We start from the raw sequence: 27,650 nt of genomic DNA, 5'->3' as shown, positions 1-27,650 counted from the left end.
AATTATGAGATACTAACTCATATTTCTGACATAAAAAATCAAAATGATGACATAAAAGTCATAATTGTGAGATAAAAAATTTAAATTGACATAAAAGTCAAAATAATGTCATAACTACATATTAATTACACTCATAATTATGAGATAAAAAGTCAAAATTACGAAATGTTAATTGACTGAAATGTCTAATTTTGACTTTTTTTATTTTGAGTTTTTATGTCATAACTTCAACTTTTATCTCTTAATTATGACTTTTGTATCTCCTAACTGACTTAGAAGGCCAGAATTTTGACTATAATCAAATAAAAAATAAAAAATTTAAATAAAAAAAATAAAAAAAATTAATGTCAAAATTATGACTCAGTATCTCATAATTTCAGATTTTGAATGTCATAACTATGACGTTTTAGCTCTTAACTATGACTTAGTAGGTCATAATTTTGACTTTTATCTCATAATTATGACTTATTATGTCATAATTCTTATTTTCCAAATTACTAAAGCAAGGTTTTTTTTATGTTGTGGAAATGGGCTTTAATAAAAGACAGATATTAAACTGTAGTCAAATTCTTGGTTAGAATGATTGTTACAGTTCAGAAATAATAAAGGTGAAAAATTAAAATCTGACTTTTCGCATGTTTAAGTGCTATAATCAGGTGGCTGCTGCATCTACCAACCCAGAAAATGTCAAAAAGAACAATTCAGTCACTTTGTTTTGGCTAGCCTTTCTCTGTAAACTTGTGAAAAAACAAGCCGGTTAGATGTATTACAATATTACTTCCCCTTAATTTGCACCTTTCCACCTATGGTGCCGCCATCCAGCAAAAGTTTGAGCAAAGCATGCTAACTGTTCTGTCGTTGGCTGCACAGATGAGCACAAAACACTATTTAGAGTCCCAGCCTCAGAGAAGACAAGAGAGCAGTGGATTTATTGATTTATTTACGATATATTACGCTGCTGCCACACAGATCTAATATAATCATGCCCTTTCTTTCCCAGCTGTTTACTTTCACAGACATAACCGCTTTTGTAACTCATGTTTGTTTTTAACATAAACTTGTGTGTGTTTGACAGTTTAAGCGCAATAAGACATGAAAGAGAACTTATATTAGTACTCAGATGCTGTGTGACAGACACTTTCTGTAAGTGTGCTTCAGATGTGTGCATTTAGAAAACTGTATTTTGTGTTTCTGCTTCTACTCAAAATAAACATTTTTAAAATGAAATAATAAATGATCTGTGGGGTATTTTTAGCTGAAACTTCACAGACACAATAGTTCATAATAGTTCACCATTAAATCCATTATTGTTTGTGTTTGGAGTAATGAAGCTGTAGTACACTGTGGTAAGGCCTTTGTTAGTTTTACAGAGAATTATAAACTGCAGTCACATCAAATATTTTTACCTTGAGGTGCTGAAGCTGCCGTCGGTCATCCTCTAGTTGTCTTTTCTTATTCTCAATTTCTGTCTGTCTTTTCCTCTTTTCCTGTGAATAAAGATATTAACACTGAGTTAATACACATCCAAAGCACTAACATGTTCTATTACACTAAATGCATGCAAACACAAACAGCCATACTTCTTTTCTGTATTACGACAACCAAGATGGCGGCGCGATTGGATGCGGCGGCTACTGCGGGTCCTAAAAATGGTGTTTTTATGTCTGTTAGTCTCGTCTCCTCGACTTTAGAGAGTCTCTCCGTATCGCAAAATCAACAGTTAAACACTCGGAAACACGTCTATGATCGCCAGAGACTTTTGGAAATCGGCAATGTGTACAAACACCAGCTTTCGCCGACGGCTACTGAGATGCTGAAGAGCCTCTGTCTGCTGCAAAGTCCGAACCTCGAGACCGCGGCTTCGCCTACTAACGCAACCCGCACAAAGTGGCGGCGCCGGCGCTGTGAGAGGGGACAGAAGCACAGCAAGCACGGAGGCATACGAGCTAGGCTGAGGGCTAACCCCACTAGACCAGCGATCCCATCACTTATGCTCTCAAACGTTCGCTCTCTGGAAAACAAACTGGATTTAATTCAACTTAGTCGGACTACACAGCGTGAGACAAGGGATTGTTGTGTGTTGGTTTTCACTGAAACATGGCTAAACGACAACATACCGGACTCCGCCATTCAGCTGCATGGGCTAACCTGCTACCGACTGGACAGAGATACAGCACTGTCTGGTAAGACTCGCGGAGGAGGCTTGTGTGTGTACGTTAACAAAGAGTGGTGTAACTATGCTGCTGTAGTGACAAAACACTGTTCGTCGCTGGTGGAGTTTATGTTTGTGAAGTGTCGGCTGTTCTATCTGCCGCGGGAGTTCACGGCCATTGTTATTGTCGCTGTTTACATTCCGCCGTGTGCAAACACTATGGACGCGCTTCACGAGCTTTACAGCGCCATCAGCGAGCAACAAACAAATAACCCGGACGGCTTTTTCATAATAGCCGGTGACTTTAATCATGCAAACTTAAAGACAGTTTTGCTAAAGTTCTACCAACACGTGAACTTTGCAACAAGGGGAAACAACACACTTGACATTGTATATACAACTGAGAAAAACGCTTACAAAGCTGAACCCCGCCCTTACCTCGGTTTTTCTGACCATATCTTTGTTATGCTAATCCCAGCATACAGACCACTTCTCAAACTCACCAAACCGGTTCAAAAACAGATAACAGTATGGGCAGACGATGCTATTCCTGCACTACAGGAATAGCACTGCTTTCAATGCACAGACTGGAACATGTTCAGAGAGGCAGCCACCTACAACAACAACACAGACCTGCATGAGTACACTGAAACTGTGACTGCTTACATCAAAAAGTGTATTGATGATGTGACAGTCACCAAGACCATCACCACACGTGCAAACCAGAAGCCGTGGATGACAGCAGAGGTTCGTGGGCTGCTAAAGACCAGAGATGAAGCATTCAGATCAGGGGATAAAGCAGCCCTCAAAACAGCAAGAGCCAATCTGTCCAGTGGCATCAAGAAGGCGAAACAGTCATATTCTCAAAAAATTAATAATCACTTCACGAACAGCAGAGACACACGGAGCCTGTGGCAAGCCATCCAGACCATCACTGACTACAAGCCCCTGCCACAGGCCTGTGATGATGACACATCCCTCCCAGATGCACTCAACCAATTCTACTCACGGTTTGAAATGCAGAATGACACACCTGCACAAAAACTGCCCATACCTTAAAACGACCAGGTACTCTGTCTGTCTCCAGTCGACGTAAAGAAGACCCTATCTAGGATTAACCCACGCAAGGCTGCGGGTCCTGGCAACATACCTGGTCGTGTACTGAAAGACTGTGCTGCACAGCTGACGGATGTCCTAACGGATATCTTCAACACCTCGCTGAGCCAAGCAGTCATCCCCACCTGTCTTAAATCCACAACAGTCATACCGGTACCAAAGAAATCACCTGTGTCCTGTCTAAATGACTACCGTCCCATAGCATTTACTCCAATCATGATGAAATGCTTTGAGAGGTTAGTCATGCACAACATCAAAACCAGCCTCCCCAACACACTCGACCCACTCCAGTTTGCATACCGTCCAAACCGCTCTACGGACGATGCAATTTCCTCCACTCTCCATCTGGCTCTTACCCACCTAGAAAATAAAGACTCCTATGTTAGAATGCTGTTCATCGACTTCAGCTCAGCATTCAACACCATAATCCCACAACAGCTCATAAATAAACTAAACCTGCTGGGCCTTAACACCTCCCTCTGCAACTGGATCCTGGACTTTTTAACTGCTAGACCTCAGTCAGTGTGTGTCCACAATACCTCGAGCACTACCACACTGAGCACAGGTGCCCCACAAGGCTGTGTGCTCAGTCCACTGCTCTTCACGCTCCTGACACATGACTGCACTGCCAAGTTCAGCTCCAACCACATCATCAAGTTCACTGATGACACGACGGCGGTAGGTCTCATCAGCAACAATGATGAAACGCACTACAGAGAGGAGGTGGCACAGCTGGCTGAATGGTGTGGCACTAACAACCTCTCCCTGAATGTGGAAAAGACAAAGGAGGTTGAGATGGACTTCAGGAGAAACTCCGTTAACCACCCCCCACTGACCATCAACAGCTCAACTGTGGAGAGAGTCAGCAGCACTAAATTCCTGGGGGTACACATCACAGAGGATCTCACCTGGTCCACCAACACCATATCACTATCCAAGAGGGCACAACAGCGTCTACACTTTCTGCGCCGACTGAAAAGGGCAAGCCTCCCTCCACCCATCCTCACCACCATTCTACAGGGGAACCATTGAAAGCGTGCTGACCAGCTGCATCACTGTTTGGTATGGAAACTGCAGTGCTGCTGACCGCAAGACCCTCCAGCGGATGGTGAACACAGCTGCAAAGATCATCGGTGCCCCTCTCCCCTCCATTCTGGACATTTTTCTTGCACGATGCTCCAGTAAAACCACCAGTATCGTGAAAGATCCCACCCATCCTTTCCACAGTCTCTTCCAGCTCTTGCCATCAGGAAGGCGGTACCGGAGCATTAGAGCCCGCTCTGCCAGACTACTCAACAGCTTTTTCCCCCAGGCTGTGAGAGCCCTAAGTTCAAATCACCTCACCCCAATCTGAACTTTATCCACAACCAAACAAGCAAGCCCTGCCCAGATTTTAAAAGTACTGCAAAAGTAACGTAGCGCATTACTTTCCATAATTCCATCCGTAATTAGTTACTTTTTTAAGAAGTAACTCAATATTGGAATGTATTTCTTTTAACAGTGTAGTAACAGTGTTGAAGGTTGGCTAAAAAAGGTTTTCTGAGGGGTTACATATTTTGTTGAAACCTACGCCATTACTCTCAGACCAAAGCATGAGTTATAATGAGTGTTAACACTCTTCATATGTGAGAGAAAATGAGCTGAGAACAATATGTTCATCAATCAGTGAGGCCAAGATCCCAGCCAGCAGGGAGGGCACGTGTGATTGTGTGAAATGTGCAAATATGTGTGTGTGAGGGCTAAAAAAGGTGCTTGGATTAATAGACTGAACTGAGTATGTTAGAGCCCTCTGATTTCTTGGTAATAAAACAGTACAATATTTCCAATTTATCAGGGGTGTTTATTAGCAGTGGTCAGTTAGAAAGGGCTTTTTTTATATTTTGGGATTAGGATGCACAAATAATCAAAATTTAGTCAAAATGGCTTACATATGTTGCTATGTTAGTGTACATACTACAGTACATACAGTGTTTTTGTTGACAGATAAAAATACAAATATCAAAAACAAACAAACTAAAATTTATTTGAAATGTATTTTTACATTTTATAAATAAATAAATGTGATAAATAAAAATATAAATATTTATTACATTTTATACGCAGATCAGCGTATACCACATTTGCACTTAAATCAATGATTAAATAAAATAAATGGTCTTGAACCATTGCTTAAGGGAATTTTAGATTTGCTGACAAATCGGCCATTTTCAAGATGTAAAATCTCTGACCCAGTTTCAGATTTGTGAAATGGGTTCAGTAGGTGGGTTTATTAGGTCCGCCAGGGGAACATGTGGTGTGAGAATCTGACTTACTGCAATAGCCTGGAGCCGCTCCTGCTGTGAGACTGATTCTGACATCCTGAAAAAGAGAGAGAATATATATTAGGCTGGTCGATACAACAATGGTCGCAAACAGAGGACAGATTTGCTTCCTGTTCTGGCATCTGGACTCTTTTAGCTATTTCGGTGAAGTAAGAGGAGTGAGTGTAAAATTACACAGTTGCTGGCTTCACGTCGGCGTATCGTAAACAAGAGACGATCACACCCGCACAATGTTGTAATTACCAGTGGGAAAATTTTATAGAGCCCTGACTTTGAAGTGTTAATTAAGAATCATGGAATCTTATTCTTATTATTTATTATTAAACATATATATATATATATAGGCTAAACCTCACATTAACATCACATTATGACTATGACTGAGCATCAGCTCTTTTAATTATGATATGTGACCTCGGACCACAAAAACTTAAGTCTTAAGTAGCATGGGTGTATTTGTAGCAATATATCAGAAGCTAATTTTTGATTAGTAATATGAATTGCTAAGAACTTCATTTGAACTTTAAAGGCGATCTTCTCAATATTTAGATTTTTTTTGCACCCTCAGATTGCAGATTTTTAAAAAGCTGTATCTTGGCCAAATATTGTGCTTTCCTAACAAACCATACATCAATGGAAAGTTTATTTATTCAGCTTTTAGATGATGATGATATTTTAAATCTCAATTTAAAATAAATGGACCCTTTTGGCTGGTTTTGTGGTTCAGGGTCACATATATGTGTGTGTATATTTTAGATTCACTGTTTTAATTTTATAGTCTTCAATTAGATTTTATTGTAATATTTTCTGTTTTTGGTGCACTTGATAAAGACCTGGTCAAAACGTTGCACTGCTTGGAAAAAATAAAAAATTTTTGGAGCTGTAATTTCATAGTGCAGATGAAAATTATTTTCGTTAAGTATCTTCTGCTTTCACTTTCATCAAAATAAAGTTTTAGTAATTTAGAAATTTGTATTATTCTTTTTAAAAATGATAGATAACGGTTTAGTAATTTAGTCATATTTATTAGTTTTATTAATGTTTTTATTGATTTTTATTTATTTGTTTGTTTTATTTTTTTCTGTTTTACTTAGTTTTTTTAGTACTACAAACTTACATTTTTTTAACCCATAACAGTATAGATAGATTGATTTTCTATTTTCACTTTAATTTTAGTTACAGTTTTAGTAATTAATTATTATTAGATTTTTAAACATTTTATAATTATTTTTTATTTATTTATTTGTTTCATTTTTTGAACTTAGTTATTTTAGTACTTTAAACTTAATTTTTTAAACCCATAACAGTGTGTGTGTGTGTGTGTGTGTGTGTGTGTGTGTGTGTGTGTGTGTGTGTGTGTGTGTGTGTGTGTGTATGTGTGTACCTGGTATTCATCACGTTGTGGGGACCAAATGTCCCCACAAGGATAGGAATACCAGTAGATTTTGACCTTGTGGGGACATTTCTCAGGTCCCCATGAGGAAACAGGCTTATAAATCATGCACAATGAGTTTTTTTGATGAAGTAAAAGTATGCACAATCTCCTGTGAGGGCTAGGTTTAGGTGTAGGGTAGGTGTAGGGCGATAGAAAGTACGGTTTGTACAGTATAAAAACCATTACGCCTATGGAATGTCCCCATAAAACATGTAAACCCAACATGTGTGTGTGTGTGTGTGTGTGTGTGTGTGTGTGTTTATGTAGATAGATAGATAGATAGATAGATAGATAGATAGATAGATAGATAGATAGATAGATAGATAGATAGATAGATAGATAGATAGATAGATAGAGAGATAGATAGATAGATAGATAGATAGATAGATAGATAGATAGATAGATAGATAGATAGATTCTGAAAATATAATTACTAGATACATTTCTATTTAATTTGAGTGTGCAGGCTTTTTTACTGTTTTACTGTTTAAAGCTTACATTTTTACAACCTATAACAGTATAGATAGATAGATACATATTTAATTTTAGTAATTTAGTCATTTTATTAGTTTAAAAAAAAAAAATTTATTTATTTGTTTATTTTACTTTTTTTTTTTTTACTTTTTTAAGCTTACATTTTTACAACCTATAACAGTATAGACATAGATAGATAGATATAATATAATATAATTACTAGATAGATTTCTATTCAATACGAGTGTGCGGACAACCCAAAACAGTATATTTCTATAGATAGATAGATAGATACATACATACATAGATAGATAAAAATATAATTACTAGATAGGCTTCTATTCAAAGTGAAACTTCTGTTTTGTTAGTGAAAATCTGGAATAGTCAAGAAATATGACCTCTGAGACCTACAGAACAGCACAAATGAAATCTGTTAAAGGTCTCGAAAATAACAATGACTGCCAAGATGCAGGTTAAACTGGTGCTTTCCCACAAAGCAAGAAGGGAATTTTTTGAGAAACGACTCTGAGATTTGATTCCTGCTGAGTGTGATTGAGCAAGAGAAGAAAATATTCAGCTTTGGAGTGAAACTGCAAAAATTCCTCGTAAGGTTTGTGCAACGGATTCCAAGAAGAGCAAAAAATGGCTGAAGCACCGTGTTCAACGTTGACCACATCCTCTGTGGCCCAAGCGGGAGACACAGACGCCAGCATTAAGTTCTCCCTAATGACAAATTAAGTTTGTTTTCCAATCAGGAACATCCTCATTCAACTCATTCCCTCAATTCTTGTCCACACACACACATTTCCTTGTTCATTCGCAAAAAGTCTTCCAGACATTAAGATGGACCCCTGCTGATGGCCCCGTCTGCTGAAGGCGGCCCCTTGAAAGCTGAGGTGAGATGCCGTCAGGGAAAAGAAGAACGTGAAGGCTGAACTCACATTCCCATCCCCCAACACGAGTAAAACACAACACCTGTACAAACAGCCTGTCAGAGAAACTGAACGGGTGACACAGCAGCTGAGAGCGCAGCCAGTGCATGATGCTGAACCTGGCACACTGTACACCAACACTATGTGATTATGCAAACGTCCTTATGGAAGGACATATACCTGTTTGAATGATGTTTAAAGCTGATATTACAAAGCTGAAACCATAACTTCTGAATCTGAAGTGTATTATCATCTAAATCTTATTTTTATGTGTGCACGTGACTTTAGATGCAGGTCTGCTTGACTTCGGCATGGGTCAGAGATGCTTAGTCAGCAGAATTCACCTCCACATCCAAAAAATCATACTTACAAAACTAACAAATACCCATTACATTTAATAAAGATACTGCACTCCAAGCAAACTAGTGTTGCATCATGCCAATTTTTTGATCATTCCAGATTGGCAGATAACAGAAATGTTGCTCCTTGAGGGTGAACCAAAGCTAAAAGTAGCCAAATGTTAGTGCCATCTAATGACTAAGCACATCGTAAACCCGTCTTTGTAGGCAAACTGAATTTGTGATTACAATTGAATTAAAACATCATTCAAATAGCGAAAAAATATATTCAGAAAGAGAGAAAAGACCATTTACATAATCATTATCAAAGTATTAGTTTAAGCACCTTTAATAAACTCTAGTGAAGCTGTCCATGCCGTGAAATGAATGTCTTGCTACATTGTGCATACATCTTCACTTTATGGAAGTCCGTTACCACCACTAAATAAAAAAGTAACTTTTTATCTCATAAAGATATAAACTTGCCATTCTGATTCTGAAATTCGTTTTTCCTTGCGAGTTATAAAGTCAAAATTGTAATATAACCTCCTAAGTGCAAGGTATAAAAGTCATTCTGACTTTTTTTTCCCAAAATTGTGATATAAATTCCCAATTGGGAGTTATAAAGTCAGAATTGCAAGATATAAAGTCACGATTCTGACTTTTTTCCTCAGAATTGCGTGATATAAACTTACAATTGAGTTATAAAGTCAGAATTGCGTGATATAAACTCACAAATTTGACTTTTTTCTTAGAATTGTGATTTAATTCCCAATTGCGAGTTATAAAGTCACAATTGTGTGATATAAACTTACAATTGCAAGTTATAAAGTCAGAATTACAAGATATAAAGTCACGATTCTGACTTTTTTCCTCAGAATTGCGTGATATAAATTCCCAATTGTGAGTTGTAAAGCACAATCATGTGATATAAATGCAAAATTGCAAGTTATAAAGTCAGAATTGCAAGATATAAAGTCACAAGTTCTGACTTTTTTTTTCTTACAAATGCGAGTTTATATCTCATAATTCCATTAGTTAGTGTTAGTTTAGGCACCTTTTAAACAACTCCAATGAAGCTGTCAATACTGTGAAATGAATTTCTTACTACATCGTACGTACGTGCACTTTATGAAAGCCCATTTCCGCCACAGAATTGTGTAATATAAATTCCCAATTGGGAGTTATAAAGTCGAAATTGTGAGATATAAACTTCTAATTGTGAGGTATAAAGTCAGAATTGTGAGAGATAAACTCACAATTCTCAGAATTGCATGATATAAATTACCAATTGCGAGTTATAAATAATTTGTGATTACAATTTAATTAAAACATTATTCAAATAGCGAAAAAATATATATTTAGAAAGAGAGAAAAGACCATTTATATTGTCATTATCAGAGAACATGATCACTGACATCAGTCTAGTGTTAGTTTAAGCACCATTTAAAAAACTCCAATGAAGCTGTCTACACTGTGAAACAAATTTCTTACTAACATTGTATGTACATCCGCACTTTATGGAAGCCCGTTTCTGCCACTGAATAAAAAAAAGAAATGTTTTTGTGACTTTTTATCTCACAAAGATATAAACTTACCATTTTTTATTTTAACTCACTATTGCGAGGTAAAAAAAAAGTCAGAATTACGAGATATAAAGTCACAATTCTGACTTTTTTTCACAGAATTGCATGATATAAACTCCCAGTTGCGAGTTTTAAAGTCGAAAAAAAATTTATCTCATAATTCTGACTTTTTTTCTGAGTTATAAAGTTACAAACTTTTTTTCTCAGAATTGTGTGATATAAACTATAGACATAAAATAGTCAGATTTCCAAGATTAAAACTCACAATTATGATTTGTTTTCTCGCAAATGAGAGTTTTTATGTAATATTCAGACTTTTTTCTCATAATTCTGACTTTTCTGAGTTTATATTTCATAATTTTTTTCTCAAAATTGTAATATAAACTCACAACTACGAGTTATAAAGTCAATTTTAAGAAGAAAAAAGATTGATATGTTCACAATTGCGTGTTATAAAGTTGGATTTGTGAGTTTATACATTTTTTTTCTCAGAACTGGGAGTTTATTTCTCAGAATTCCGAGTTTATATCTCACAATTCTAAGAAAAAGTCATAATTGTGATTTTGCATCACACAATTCTAAGAAAAAAAAAATCGGAGTTGTGAGATAAAAAGTTACAATTAACTTCTTTTTTTTTTAATTCAGTGGCAGAAATGCAATTCTATGCAGAAAATAGAAAATACTGTTCCAGACAGATTAAGATCACTGTTTGCGAAGCTCAAAATATTGGAAGAAAAATGGGCAATATATTATTTCTTTACACTTGCTTAAACAAAATCTAAAAGGCCAGAAGAAGTAAAAGAAAGAACCATGTGGAGCACTTTTTATGATGGATGGATGCGCTTTATTTTGTTTCAAATTCTCAACCTCCATTTATTGCATTATAAGTCTTAGAAGGGCAAGGGCATTTTTTAATATAACTCCAAATGTATTTGTCTGAAAGAATAAAGTCATATACACCTAGGATGGCTTGAGGATGAGTAAATCATGGGGTACATTTCATTTTTGGGTGAACTATCCCTTTAAGACATTTTACTATTGTAATATTTAGCTGTAAAAATAGATTATATAAGCTAATATAATAATTTTATTTTACATTCTGATTATGATCTGATAATCACACTAAGTCGTATCACAATTTCAGTTTTATTTTGATTAATGTGCCGCCGTAATACTGCTATAGCCATATCAGTGGACATTAGTCACGTTGCTTACAATGTCAAAATTAAAAAGGAGACGCAGTTTGTTAGCTTCACGAACATAAAAATGCTTCACACAAATAAACCCTTCCCTAGAAATTGAGCTTAGTGAGAATCTTCCACAGTTCTACGTTCAGGGTTAGTAGGTCAGCATTGTCAGGCATAAAATGACACAATTTGTTCTTATTTTCTCTAGTTTTGTAAATCTATATACAGCTGCAGATTCTGTGTAGGCTCAGTCGTCTGCAAAATGAGGGTCATATGTCTGGCTAATTTTCCTCCCGTCACATGCTTATCAGGCACAACTAGCAAAAACAACAGCATGATCTCAGAGCGGGTCCGGTCAGCGCGCCCCATACGCCAGCCGATTAGATTTCCTTTACTAGCTTAACACTTTAATAGCTGTCAACAGCACGTCCAAGTTGTCTCGTAATGTTATGTAAGAGCTTGTGATAGGGAAACTACGAAAACTGCGAAGCTATTCAGTCAAGTTGCTCTTTTCAGTAAGTCACACTACAAGCAAAATAGTTGTTACTGATCAAAATAAACTATATAACTTCACTTAATTTTAATTTAATAATTTGTTTTTGCAATCACTTTTAGTGTCTGTCAGTTCCCTTCAATGTATTACTGTGAACTTTTTTTTAAAAAAAGTCTTTTGCTCACCAAGGCTGCATTTATTTGATCAAAACCAGTAAAAACAGCAATATTGTGCAATTTTATTACAATTTAAAGGATCAGTTTCAAATCTATTTGAATATGTATTCAAAAGTAATTTATTCCTGTGATGCAAAGCTGAATTTTCAGCATCATAGCTCCAGTCTTCAGTCACATGATCCTTCAGAAATCATTTTAATGTGCTGATATGCATTTATTTCTCAGAATTGTGAGTTTATTTCTCAGAATTCCGACTTTATTTCTAAGTATTCCGAGTTTATTTCTCAGAATTTCAAGTTTATTTCTCAGAATTGAGTTTATTTCTCAGAATTCCGAGTTTATTTCTAAGTATTCCGAGTTTATTTCTCAGAATTGTGTTTATTTCTCAGAATTCCGAGTTTATTTCTAAGTATTCCGAGTTTATTTCTCAGAATTGTGAGTTTAGTTCTCAGAATTCCGAGTTTATTTCTAAGTATTCCGAGTTTATTTCTCAGAATTGTGAGTTTATTTCTCAGAATTGTGAGTTTATTTCTCAGAATTCCGAGTTTATTTCTCAGAATTTCAAGTTTATTTCTCAGAATTGTGAGTTTATTTCTCAGAATTCCGAGTTTATTTCTCAGAATTGTGAGTTTATTTCTAAGTATTCTGAGTTTATTTCTCAGAATTGTGAGTTTATTTCTAAGTATTCCGAGTTTATTTCTAAGTATTCCGAGTTTATTTCTCAGAATTCCGAGTTTATTTCTAAGTATTCCGAGTTTATTTCTCAGAATTTCAAGTTTATTTCTCAGAATTGTGAGTTTATTTCTAAGTATTCCGAGTTTATTTCTAAGTATTCCGAGTTTATTTCTCAGAATTCCGAGTTTATTTCTAAGTATTCCGAGTTTATTTCTCAGAATTCCGAGTTTATTTCTCAGAATTCCGAGTTTATTTCTCAGAATTGTGAGTTTATTTCTCAGAATTCCGAGTTTATTTCTAAGTATTCCGAGTTTATTTCTCAGAATTTCAAGTTTATTTCTCAGAATTCCGAGTTTATTTCTCAGAATTGTGAGTTTATTTCTCAGAATTCCGAGTTTATTTCTAAGTATTCCGAGTTTATTTCTCAGAATTTCGAGTTTATTTCTCAGAATTCCGAGTTTATTTCTCAGAATTGTGAGTTTATTTCTCAGAATTCAGAGTTTATTTCTCAGAATTCCGAGTTTATTTCTCAGAATTGTGTTTATTTCTCAGAATTGTTTATTTCTTAGAATTGTGAGTTTATTTCTCAGAATTTCAAGAGTATTTCTCAGAATTCCAAGTTTATTTCTCAGAGTTCCGAGTTTATTTCTCAGAATTCCGAGTTTATTTCTCAGAATTCCGAGTTTATTTCTCAGAATTCAGTTTATTTCTCAGAATTCCAAGTTTATTTCTCAGAATTCCAAGTTTATTTCTCAGAATTCCAAGTTTATTTCTCAGAATTCAGAGCTTATTTCTCAGAATTGTGAGTTTATTTCTCAGAATTCAGTTTATTTCTCAGAATTGTGAGTTTATTTCTCAGAATTCAGAATTTATTTCTCAGAATTGTGAGTTTATTTCTCAGAATTCCAAGTTTATTTCTCAGAATTCCGAGTTTATTTCTCAGAATTCCAGGTTTATTTCTCAGAATTCCGAGTTTATATCTCACAATTCTGAGAAAAAGTCATAATTGTGATTTTGCATCACACAATTTTAAGAAAAAAATAAATCGGAAATGTGAGATAAAAAATTACAATTAACTTTTTTTATTTTTTATCTAGTGGCAGAAATGCACCTCTATGAAGAAAATACTGTTCCATCACTGTTCGCGATGCTCAAAATATTGGAAGAAAAATACGCTATATATTCTTTCTTTACACAAAAATTACAAAAATTTACAAAAATCTTTTGCTCACCAAGCCTGCATTTATTTGATCAAAAACAGAAAAAAACTACAATATTGTTCAATTTTATTACAATTTAAAGGATCAGTCTTCTATTTGAATATGTATTCAAAAGTAATTTATTCCTGTGATTTATTTCAGCATCATAGCTCCAGTCTTCAGAGTCACAGGATCCTTCAGAAATCATTTTAATATGCTGATTTGCTGCAACAACGTTGCTCTAAATCATCCGCCGAAACACTAAGTAACAGGTTCAGGTCATACAAATCCACAAATGTTTCCACATCTGTATTTTATTCTCTTGGCCGCAATAATATGATGATTCTGAAAGGACTAGGGCCATAAAAGGACATTACTGTTCCTCAGGTATTTCAGTTTTTTTAGATGCTAAATTAATCACATATTTCACAAATTAAGTTGCTTTTGACATGCACCACTTGTTCGAAAACAGTCTAGAGAGAAGAAGGAATTCAGGGCATCTCTTTCACCCTAAAGAAATCACATCCGACATGCCAGAGAACTAAAACAGATGTTTTTCCACTCAATAAAGCAGCACCTCGTCTCGGCCAACACGGGCTGAATACATTCTTCTAACAGATTCGGCAGTTAGATCATTTCATGTCTCTCAGCTGAGGGCAGGGATGTTTTGAGGTCGTGTGGATGAACAAGCGTCCTCCTGCAGTGAAAAAAGCAGGAAGCACAAAGAGCAGCTTTGAGACCCCATGACTGCTGCGGGAGTGACCCGCAAACATAGAGACATCAAGAGGACTATTCAAGACACATTTCAAGTCACCAAAGCACTCATTTGTGTTGTACTTAGAAAATGGATGCAATTTCCTGTTAGTCGTCCTTCAAATCTGATCAACACAAAAAAATATTAAAAAGCTTATTCTTAGGAAAACAGTGTCATTTGTCCAGGAAAATGTAGCTTTATTATTATTATTATTAATATTTTTTATTCATTATTTACTGTTTCATTTATTCTGTTACTGATAAACTGATAATATACTGTATATACAGTTCCTTGCGAAAGTATTCATACCCCTTTGTTTTTTTTTTTCCACATTTTATTATATTGCACATCAATCTACACTCCATACACCATAATGACAAAGCAAAAACAGAAATGTCACCCCGTAAATATATTAAAAATAAAAAAACCTTAAATAAGTACATTGCATAAGTATTCATACCCTTAACGCAGTACTTAGTTTTAGATTTTGGAAACAATAACTCAACCGCAATCACTGTTTGTGGTAACCTTGCAAACTACTAATAATTAATTATTGTTAGTAACCATAAAATGCTACAGTACATTATTTCAACCCTGTTAAAGTAATTCTGAAATGTATAATTTTCTTTTTTTATTATAATTGACTACAATCTGAAAAGATAACAAAATTATGGTAGTATGTCTTTATTATATTACACTTTTTAATTGAAAAAAAAAATCCCTCATGTTACTCATTACATTTTACTTTTAATTCGGTTACTTTTGACTTTTTTAGATAAACTTTACAGATTTAAAGATTAAAGTACAAAAATGACTAATAATAGACTTAACTAGGAAATATCATTACATAATTTTATACTTTCAATTAAATAGAACAACTAAGTTCAGTGTCCATTTAATTATATAACACTAAAAAATTTTAAATGTTTAATGTTTAAATGTTTAACCCGACTTTCTAGGTAGTTTTATTTAACTCAAATCTAGTTTAAAAATTACTATACTTTACTCAAATTATTAAAGAAGTAGTTCACTTTCAGAACAAAAATTTACAGATAATGTACCCACCTCCTTGTCATCCATCTTCTTTATTCATCTTGGTTCTTTCATTCTTCAGTCGTAAGGAAATTATGTTTTTTGAGTAAAACATTTCAGGATTTCTCTGACTTCTATGGTGCCCCCGAGATTGAACTTCCAAAATGCAGCTTTAAAGGGCTCTAAACGATCACAGCCGAGAAAAGAAGGGTCTTATCTAGCAAAACGATCAGTTATTTTCTAAAAAAAATACAATTTATATAGTTTTTAACCTCAAATGCTTGTCTTGTCTAGCTCGGCAAAACTAGCGTTTGAGATAAAAAAAAGTAAAAAAAAGTATATAAGTTGCAAATGTTTTTTTGAAAATAACTGATCGTTTCGCTAGATAAGACCCTTCATCCTCAGTTGGGATCATTTAGAGCCCTTTGAACTGCATTTTGGAAGCACCATAGAAGTCCATTATATGGAGAGAAATCCTGAAATGTTTTCCTCAAAAAACACCATTTCTTTACGAATGAAGAAAGAAAGACATGAACATCTTGGATGACAAGGGGGTGAGTACAATATCTACAGTACTACTCCTTTAATAAATGTTCATTTATTGAACATATAAATTAATTTTAATTACCAATCTATTTTGGGATCATTTTAAGCAAGAAATATAGTAATTTAAAGCAATGGTTGAGTTAAACAAAACTACCCAAAAGGCTAGGTCAAACATTTAACCTAACCGCTGGGTCAAAACAAACCAATCGCTGGGTTTGTCCATATTGTTTTTAACCCAGCATTTTTTTGAGTGAAGTAACAATTCATGGCAAAACAGATGACATAATTTCCTGAGAATTGGCCAAGGATGTGAGAGTTAATGTCAACCAAACAAATGAATGCCACAGTATAATAAATGTTTTATCAACACACAAATGTTCAATCAAATGAACAACACAATGAAGTCAGTCTGCATCCCATCAGCAGAATCGGCCTAATGAGCCATGCTCCTATAATGACCCTACAAAACTAATAACCATAACTCAGTAAAACTCACTTAAATGTCAAGGCTAACTACTTCAATGCCCAGAGATTATTAGTTTAACCTTTACTAGTGCTGCTTATGGAGGAGAGGAGGAGGACGGAGGCCTCCAGGCTTTCACAGGTTTTGAAATCATCAGATCTATTCCCACAGAGTTGTCACATCTACTGTCTAAAGATTTCCAAAGACAATTCAGCCTATCACTGCCAAAGAAATGACATGCTTAGCCTGAACTCAGACTTTACAGACTGACTCTGATTTATAGTGTAAGTTTAACCCATGTGCAGGGCTGCAAATGCCTATGGGCTCATCACAGAACAGTAATGAAGTCTGGTTATAGGGTCACACACACAGCTGAGCAGCGGGAGATGAGAGGTCAGATTCTGCTGGTGCTACTCTGTGAGGCCAGAGACTAAACTGTGTGTTTTGCACTGATATTAGGAAATGCTCATCCAAAAATTTAAATTCTCTCATTATTTACTCACCCTCATGTTGTTCCAAACCTGTATAACTTTCTTTATTCTGTAGAACACATCAGAAGATATTGTGAAGAATAGGGCTGTCACTAACTATTGTTTTAGTAATTAAGTAATCAGTCGATTATTCTGACGAATAAAGGAGAAGTTCACTTCCAAAACAAAAATTTACAGATAATTTACTCACCCCCTTGTCATCCAAGATGTTTGTGTCTTTCTTTCTTCAGTCGTAAAGAAATTATGTTTTTTGAGGAAAACATTTCAGGAATGTTCTCCATATAGTGGACTTCTATAGTGCCCCGAGTTTGAACGTCCAAAATGCAGTTTAAATGCAGCTTCAAAAGGCTCCCAGTCGAAGAAGAAGGGTCTTATCTAGCGAAACAATCAGTTGTTTTCTTTAAAAAAATTTGCAATTTGTATACATTTTCCACTCAAATGCGTGTCTTGTTTGGCTCTCTGTGTAATCATGTCTGAAAAGCTCCCATCTCCAAATTCGAAATCACCCTACATTGCTTTTTTATCTTTTTTTGTAAAGGGTGTTTGACCCTCCTTGCATGTTCACTTTGTAAACACTGGGTCAGTACGTCTGCAGCGATGTAGGATGATTTTGAAGTTTGGGGAGAAAACGAGATGGGAGTTTTTCGACATACCCTAACTGTCTTGAACCGGATTACACAGAGTTCACATGTGCATCGCAGAGCTAGAGCACATTTTTTTAAAATAAATATATAATCGTTTCGTTAGATCCTTCTTTCTTGGCTGGGATCGTTTAGAGCCCTTTGAAGTTGCATTTAAACTGCCTTTTGGAAGCACCATAGAAGTCATAATTTCCTTAAGAAACATAATTTCTTATCGACTCAAGAAAGAAAGCCACAAACATCTTGGATGACAAGGGGGTGAGTAAATTATCTGTACATTTTTGTTCTTTAACTGACTAATCAGATAAGTTTTTGTGGTAATAAAAATAGACCTAAGTGAACTTAATAGACTTTAAAATGAGTTTTTAAACCGTTGACCGTTACAAGATGGTGGATGGTCTACATGCTTGGAGCAGTCAAATGGGGCATCTATACATATCTACATTCTAAAAATAAAGGTGCTTTAAAAGGTTCTTCACAGCGATGCCATAGAAGAACCATTTATGGTTCCACAAGAAACCATTTAGTCAAAGGTTCTTTGAAGATATCTTTCTTACCTTTAAGAATCTGAAGAACCTTCTTTCACCACAAAGAACTTTTTGTGAAAAAGAAAGGTGCTTCAGATATTAAAGGATCTTTATGGAACCATTTAGACAAAAAATTTCTTCTATGGCATCGGGTTTGAGGGTTTGCACTTACGTCACGATTTGGTCAGTTACCTGGATGCGTGGCCATATTGGCGATATGGCGATACTCGGATGTAAACAACAGCATGGATTGCACTTAATGTACTACTGAATACATTGTTCTGCTAATTTATGCTGCCTAAACCATGGGAAAAATGTGTGGAAGCTGCTAAATCATACAGAGAAGGATATAGTAAGCAGGACAGGGCACAATATTTTGATAAACTAAAGTTAATAGGTGGTAAATATACATACAAGCAGTATTAATTAAGATATTAGCCTAATATTTCACCTGACCTGAAATGATAAGAACAAACACAAATGTTGTCAAGATTCTTGCCCTGAAAATCCTGATTCAGTTTGGCCGACCACAAATGCCAGTTTTTTGCACTCTTCTCCTTGATTTGTTATAAATTTTGGCAGTCTATTGTACTCCAAATGTTATTCCCAGTCCGACCGATTAGTACAGCCCAAAACATGACAATAATTGACCATTTTCAGAAGAAATAATCAGCTAAATATGCAAGTTTCGTTCAGTTCAGTGGCACTGTTTACGTTCAGTGCTGCCAATATGACCGACTGATGATGCGTCATGAAAACACTCTATCGAAAAAAAAAATCATAGAAGTCAATCGCTACCATCAACTGTTTAGTTACCCACATTCTTCAAAATATCTTTTCTGTTCAACAGAAGAAAGAAACTCATACAGATTTGGAACAAGTGGAGGTTAAGTTTTTGAGTGAACTATCCCTTTTGCACAGATTTTTGACAACTGAAATCAACACTATTCTGTCCAGGGAAATAGGCACGTCCCTGTGGATTTCCTCGTCAACCCTTCAATGAATTGAATTGAAAGAACACTGTCTAATTTATACGACCTCGCCCCATATTGTCAGTAAAGGGTGTCGGCCATGAGCGATAAATGCGATAACCAAGCTCCTTTCACACTGATAGTGAATACCAGAGCAAAGAGAATAAAAAAACGGACAGGAAGCGAGGAGCAAAGGATATGTTGGTTTTAAAGCATGGTGGGAAGGGTTTCCCTTTTGCTTTTTTAACTTGCTTCATTTCTTGCTCAGTTTCTTCGTCTTTGAGGAACCCTGACCAAGCAGTTTCAGGCCAGTTCATTAGAGCCCAGCTCAGACATGGAGTCTGATGAGTCCTTTGAAGCTTCCCAGCATTCCTCAGCACATGTGGCAGAAATCAGCACTTCACAAGGACGACAGTGGGGAAACGGTACGCATGCTGAGTTTCAAAGCAACATCAACAGGAACTGACGTGCCCGTCAACCTTCTTGCTGAAGCCTGAGGTTAAAAACACTCCATTTATTGAAAGCGAAAAGAGTGGCTTTATCGTTCTCAAATTTTTAGCAAAACTGCACCGGACATAAAAATGCAACACGCAGTACCCAAAATACACAATAGGTTCATCCATACAATTACCACCACCACATTTTTGTCAGCTAAAAGCAGCTCAGATCATATTTCAGGGAAGATATTTTCATTGTCCCAATAAAACAGCGCCTAATTACATCCTTCCCCGAATGGAGTGGTCATTTATGGGGTTTCAGACAGACCCCTGCGAGTCGCTAATGGAGAGGCATGTGTCATCCGATATGGGCAGGGCCTTTCATTCAGATTCCAGGAGCAACTGTCAGCCCACCCCTCATCTCTCTGCCTCTCTCTGGTGGAGTACATTAGAGTAATTAAGTCTGCCGGCAGTTGTCTCTGCTCCTCTTGCTAAAGCCCCAGTCATGATGTATGTATTCTCTCGGTTTCACAGAGGGAAACAGGATTCTCAGTGCATGGATTATTAAGCTGTTTCACATATCAATACAGCTCGCTGCATACTTACAGAAATCTATTTGAAGCTGATGCTTATTTGAAGCTGACACTGGAAAAAAAGAGATTTTGAAGTGAATCAATTAAAATCTCTACCCATAATCACTACTTAAAGTCTACATGGAATGGAAATTGTCTGATTTCTAAAGGCTCTTATCCGTCTTTTTCTTCTTGTAAGATTTGTAAATTTTATGGGCCTGGCGTCTGGTCTCATCCGCATCCAACAGCTTGTTTTACTGCTTAGTATTGAAAATTGGTGTGTCTTAACATATTATTTTAGTGTATTTTCTTAATTATGATCACTGGTTTGTAGTGCAAACCGTTTTACTGTTTACTGCATATTGTTATTCTTCTCGCTATTTCTCTAATGAACCTGAAGTTTCACCAGGCTTACTTGTGTGTTAAAGAAAAAGGTGGACTGCAAACAGTTCATCCATGTATGTTTAATCTTTTTTTAATGTTCCGAGTTTGTTATAATCAAAACATAAACACAACTTAATTGTCCAGCAATGAAAGACTTCCTTTTGGTGATATACGCCACATATCTCCAATCATTTACTCTACGCTCATATTTATATCTGCCTCCATCCAATCAGCAACTGCTGAACAGAACCAAGTCCCGCCCTACTTTTTTTTTCACAATTTTGTTGATCAATTTCACTCAGAAATAATTTGTTGCTACTTCCATTGCATCATGACTTTAAGCCATAATTCGTCTCCAGTGCATTTTACAAAGGCCAACTTGCAAAGTTCAATTCAATCTACAAAATTGCTTACAGAAATCTATTTGAAGCTGATGCTTATTTGAAGCTGACACTGGGAAAAAAGAGATTTTGAAGTGAATGAATTAAAATCTCTACTCATAATCCTTGCTTAAAGTCTGCATGGATGGGAAATCGTCTGTTTTCTAAAGGCTCTTATCCAACTTTTTTTCTGTAAGAGTATTGCTTCCATTTGTAAATTTTATGGGCCTGGCTTTTGGTCTCATTAGCATCCAGCTATTTTTAATTGTACAAAACAGCTTGTTTTGCTGCTTAGTATTGCAAATTGGTGTGTCTTAACATATTATTTGAATGTATTTTCTTAATTATGAACACTGGTTTGAAGCGCAAACTGTTTTACCATTTACTGCATATTGCTATTCTTCTCGTTATTTCCCTAAGAACCTGAAGTCTCACCCAAAGGCTTACTTACGTGTTAAAGAAAAAGGTGGATTGCAAAAAATTCATCCATTAATGTTTAATCTTTTTTTAATGTTCTGATTGTTATACTCAAAACATAAACACAACTTAATTTTCCAGCAATGACAGACTTCCTTTTGGTGATATGTGCCACATAGCTCCAATCATTTAGTTCCGCTCCTTTCTTACAATTGACTCTATGCTCATATTTTTATTTGCAATTGCATCCATCCAATCAGCAACTGATGAAAAGAACCAAGTCCCGCCCTACTTTGTTTTTTCACAATTTTGTTGATCAATTCCACTCAGAAATAATCTGTTGTTACTTCCATTGCATCATGACTTTAACCTTTATTTTTAAGAGTGTAGTATGCAAATGATCAATAACCTAATCACTTTTTAGTTAAACTTATACTGTGAAAACTGTGAAAATATAGTTTAAATCTCTAAATCTAAATTCTAAATTGCTACACCTTATTTTGCAACACAGAAGTAAGCTGTTTTCTTGAATGTGCAGGACTTCCGATTCAATAAAGGGGTCATCTGATGCCCATTTTCCACAAGTTCATATGATTCTTTAGGGTCTTAATGAAAAGTCTCTAATATACTTTGGTTCAAAATTCTTAATAGTAGTGTAAAAAAAACACCCTTTTACCTTGTCAAAATCAGCTCTGCAAAATATCAACTCATTTTATCGCATGGGCCCTTTAAATGTAAATGAGCTCTGCTCGCCCCGCCCCTCTCTGCTGAGGAATTACGAGCTGTAATGTTTACTTTAGCTGCATTTAGCTGCATTTAGCTGCATTTAGCCGCATTTATCGGCGAAACTTGCCAACAAGTATATTATTATTGCACATTATTATGACTACTGCTATGTTCATTATTACATCCAACAACAGAGTCAACACAATGACGATCGTATTGGGACTGTTTCAGCTCGGTGAGGGCGAGCTGTAAGGCGCTCATGTCAATCAACTGTGTTTCGTCACAACGACAAGAAGCTGAGAATGACCTGATTTTAAAAAGGGGATATTACTTTTAAAGATGAAAAAAATACCACTGGGTGGATTTTTATCATTGTAGGGTGGTTGTGTACACAAACTGCCAACACACATTAATTTTCAAACAACATGTAAAAGTTAGTTTTGCAACCGATGACCCCTTTAACTTCTGTAAGTAAATAGCTATAAGAATAAAAAAGTGCAGTAAATGGTAAAACTGTTTGCACTACAAACCAGTGTTTATGATTATATTTAAATTAAAATAATAATACCAGTTTGCATTAACAAACTGTTTCAAGACTTTCGATTCATTCGATGCTGTCAAACGCTGTCAAATGCTGTCAAACGTGGCTTTACCGAGCTCAATGGCTCTGGCCCGAGCAGATGTAAATGAAATGCTATTGGCTATTTAAAAAAGGGGACGGGGCTGCTCGATATGTCCCGCCCTGTCTTTCTGTTTCAGTTGAAATTACATCATAGAATATCACTCCATGTTTCAAGGCTCTTCAGTGGACCTTTAAGATAAAACATTAAAATAACATGGTAAGAAACACCAATTTGCAATATCAAGCAGCAAAATAGCTGGGCATGGATAAGACCGGAAGCTAGACCCATAAAATGGACAAATGTCCGAGCCCGCTTCTACAGGAAGAAGGAGGATAGGTAAATAAGCAAAAGAATAATAAAGTGCAGTAAACGGCTAAACTATTTGCTCTACAAACTAGTGTGTTTATGATTATTAAAGTAAATTAAAATAACATTATAGCAAAAACTAGTTTAAGGTGACTTGCAGCATAGGGAACTGTTTTTGTACAGCTAAAATAGCTGGAAAGAGAATAACTGGCTTTTACGTTAAAAATATGGATAGCAGGTTTCTCTTAATAGGTTAATGAGCATGGAGCGGGAAATATAAAACCCCGACTGGAGTTCGAGCAAAGTGATGTGTTTTAAAGAGAGAAAATCTCTGTCCATTCCATTTTTATGCAGTGCTCCAGACCGGATTCTATTCTGTGCCAACTGTTTACACGCAAACAGTGTTGCCAGATTGGGCTTCTTTTGATCGGCTTGGACTAGAGAATAACACATTGAGCGGGTAGACAAAATTTGGGCTGCTTTTAAAAATTAAAAGCTGCTGCTTTTTTCTTTGCTTTTAACTTTAGTTATGTTATTTTAATATGTTAGAGCTCAACGTATAGCAGTAAAATAATGTGTAGTGCAGTCATTAACTCATTTTTCCTCAGTGCAACCCTTATTGGTTCAGTTTAACACAGCCTTGTCAGTCAATTTACCATCTTTTATGTTGGTAAGATGTGATGACTTGTGAGTGACTTGGCGTTTTGGTGCTATAAAGGGCAAGGTTTTGAATGTGCAGCTATCTATTTATTCATTCATTTTATTTAAGTGATTGCAATGGCAAAGTGGTCTAAATATAAGTTACTCGATAAAAAAAATGAAGTTCTGCATTATGTTCTAAAATGTGTACTTCATGAAATACGAGCTGTTTTTCTGTCTGTAGATAAGACAAAGGTAAGCGCATTATTGCTGTTAATTGTTATTATTATTATTATTTTATTTTTGCTGTCGTATTATCATATAGTCTAGTACAGGGATCCTCAAATTTAACGCTGGAGGTCCAATGCACTGCAGAGTTTAGCTCTAACCCTAATCAAACACACCTGAGAATGCTAATCAAGGTCTTCAGGATCATTAGAGAATCACAGGTAGGTGAGTTTCATCAGGGTTGGAGCTAAACTCTGCAGTGCATTGGACCTCCAGGGTAAGATTTGAGGATCCCTGGTCTAGTATGTATCAATGAATAACACATTTTTGGCTGTCGTGGGTGTGCATGAACAAGAGCAAAAATGCCAGCTAAATTACATTGCTATCACTTTATTGTGCACCTTTTGCACAAAACCTTTTGCTTATTTTTACTGTGAAATTGAAAATGATGCATGTGTTTTTCCAAGGGTTAAAGTCATCGGCTAATTTCTTGATTGCCTCTTTGAAAAGATTTCTGGCCTTTTTAAGCATATTTTTGGACTCCCTTTAAAGGTGTCATAGGATGCAAAACTAACTTTTACATGTTGTTTGAACATTAATGTGTGTTGGCAGTTTGTTTACACAACCACCCTACAATGATAAAAATCCACCCAGTGGTGTTTTTGTAATCTTTAAAAGTAATATCCCCTTTTTAAAATCAGGTCATTCTCAGCTTCTTGTCGTTGTGACAAAACACAGTTGATTGACATGAGCGCCTTACCTTAGACCGAATACCAGTCCGAATACCGAATATCGCCATTGTGTGACTCAGGTGCAGGGGAAGACTCTAATTGAGTGATTGAGGTGTTCTGTTGTTGGATGTAATAATGAACATAGCAGTAGTCATTTACTCCCGACATCTGAGCCGCTTAAGAGGCAGAGGACAAAGTTACTTTCATTTTTAAAAGGAAAGCGCCGATCCCGATCTACATATGCGTCTATGTTCGTGTGAATCATTCGTGATGCAGCTTCACCCACAGCAGAAGTGAATATAAGGGTTTTTTTATGCATCTTTGCAAATGGCTGTTCTTAATAATGTGCTTGTTGGCAAGTTTCGCCGATAAACACAGCTAAAAGCAGCTAAACGCGGCTAAATGCAGCTAAAGTAAACATTACAGCTGGTAATCCCACAGCAGAGAGGGGCGGGGCGAGCAGAGCTCATTTGTATTTAAAGGGCCCATGCGATAAAATGAGCTGATATTTTGCAGAGCTGATTTTAACAAGGTAAAAGACTGTTTTTTTACACTACTATTAAGAACTTTTAACCAAAGTATATTAGAGACTTTTCATTAAGACCCTACCCACTGCGCAAAGATGTGAAAGACACGTTCAAACAACGTCTTTTGTAAGTCGTTTTTGAATATTGACGTAATCTAGACGTCCGTCAGACATCTAATGTTTAGTGGGTAAAGAATCATGAACTTGTGGAAAATGGGCATAAGATGACCCCTTTAATGCATTTTCCCTGTTTTGAGGCTTTATTTTTGTTTTTAGTCTTTTGTCATCATTTATTTTTAAAAGAGTTTTTATCAACTTTGATTGATATGGCAATAAAATTCTATAACATTATTTTGTTAGTTAAAAATTTTGGCCTGGTTTTTGCTGAAGTGGGCGGGTTTTGATGAGCTTTTGGGCTGGAAATCGTGAACCCGATATGGCAACACTGCATGCAAAGCTACTGTTTTTGCTTTAATGAGTTGTTAGTTCTCGGAGATGAAATATAAGAAAAAAAGGGGTATTTCTGTCTTAAACGTAACCCAGCAAGCAATAGTCGTCATTTCACTGTCTGGGTTAACTATAAACCCGATATAGTCCGGCTATGTGTAACCCACTTCCAGCCCAAATAACCTTGAATTTGGTTGCATGCCATTTTTTGGCAAAATAATAGTTATTGTATGATATGTATGATATTCCATCCTGTAAGCAAACTCAGCAGCGTTTACAAGGTTTTATGGTTTAATTTTTTTAATTTTAATTTTTTAATTGATGACTAGTCTAATATTGGGATATGTTTACGTCTATTAAATTTTCACTGACAGCTCAAATACAAACTTGTTTTAGCCTAGACGTCTGGGCTGTGTTTTCACGGCTAATAGACGTCTTTTAGACCAAAAATTGCTTGCTGGGAAGTTACTCGATATTACTTACTTGTTTTTACGACTTCTGTAGTCACAATCGTGCTGTAGTGCTCAATATCAGCACGACTGACCAGCGGCCTCGTGTCTGTTTTGTGGTTAAATACAGTACGCGGCATGTACATAGACACGCATGTCAGACGAACAGCATTTTTTGTAACTAAGTACGTCAAAGATTAAAAAGGAGACGAGCTGTTTCTAAATGAGGCATGCAAACAACTGCACGGAGTGTCAAAGCCATGAAGGAGAAACCTATTTCTGTCAGCATAGAGCGCGTGTGTGCTGGATGCTGCTCACCGCTGGATGTCATACCGTTATCCGCTGTACCAAACACACCACAGCAATATACAGAAATAAAACGATATGCGTTTTAACATCAAAAATACAGCATTATTTATTATTAGAAACACGTTTAAATGTGCTATAGAGAGCCAACGCGCTCTCTGTATGTGAATAGCAAGAAAAGAGCAGAGCTTGGGATGTTTTGCAGGTGTGGCTCCGTTCACTCATTATAAGGGCCAGCGGCACACTGGCCTGCCCACTGAATTAAGAATAGTTGCTATACTCACTCCATAGCGTCCCAATGATGTTTCCCTCAAATTTCAAGTGAATTCTCCCAGGTGAAGTGTTTGTTTTTTCTCAGAGGCGCAGCACCATCAGTGTACCGCGGTCAAGTGAGCCGCCATCTGCGAAGACCCAGTCAAGTCAGCCGCCACCTGGATTCTGCTGCACGTTTATTTGTGGTATTACGGTACGGATACTCGAAGCGGACAAAAAGCTGAGGAATATCTATATTTCAGCGGTTAATATCAAATGTGTCCGAAAACAGAGGGAAAATATTTAAAAACATATCAACATTGTACATTATAAAATATATAATTATATTACATTTGAATATATTGAAGTGTGTAGTTTTCTTGAGAAATAAAGTCTGTTAAAAAGCATATTCTACATGCAATATTAAAATTCCTTCAAATAACATGAATGCTTCAATAAATTATTTTTTTCTGAACGACCATGTCTCTGTCTGTGTGAATTTAGCAGAAAATGAATGGCAAACTATGTCACTATGCATTATAGCACTTATGAATTCTTCACATTTATGATTCAAATTCCTTCATATTTGTCACGAAAATCTCTGTTCATACTTCTTCAGAATACTCAAAACTGTGTCTGTGTCAACTTTCATGAGATTTCACTGAAGAATTTAGCAGAAAATGGATGGTAAATTCAGTCACTATGCATTATAATACTG

The 27,650-nt window shown here is 36.0% G+C and overlaps 1 protein-coding gene across 2 annotated transcripts in view; it reads right to left on the bottom strand.

Annotated features, from left to right (window-relative positions):
• Positions 1–27,394, bottom strand: part of palm1a (paralemmin 1a) — a 74,777-nt gene extending 47,383 nt beyond the window's left edge. Inside the window, exons 1-3 of one of the 2 annotated variants that reach the window (XM_073826157.1) lie at positions 26,965–27,394; positions 5,581–5,626; positions 1,407–1,487 (exon numbers count right to left, since the gene is read on the bottom strand). In XM_073826157.1, the coding sequence (XP_073682258.1) occupies positions 1,407–1,487; positions 5,581–5,626; positions 26,965–26,969 (132 nt within the window). In that variant the 5' untranslated portion in view covers positions 26,970–27,394. The remainder of the gene's footprint in view (positions 1–1,406; positions 1,488–5,580; positions 5,627–26,964) is intronic. The other variant, XM_073826158.1, reaches the window with a different exon arrangement.
• Positions 27,395–27,650: the final 256 nt, after the last annotated feature.

This window comes from Garra rufa, chromosome 20 (assembly GCF_049309525.1).
Source record: "Garra rufa chromosome 20, GarRuf1.0, whole genome shotgun sequence".
In the NCBI taxonomy this organism is placed as follows: domain Eukaryota; kingdom Metazoa; phylum Chordata; class Actinopteri; order Cypriniformes; family Cyprinidae; genus Garra; species Garra rufa.
Note: the sequence above shows the minus strand (reverse complement) of the source record. Positions and strands in the feature narration are given on the sequence as shown.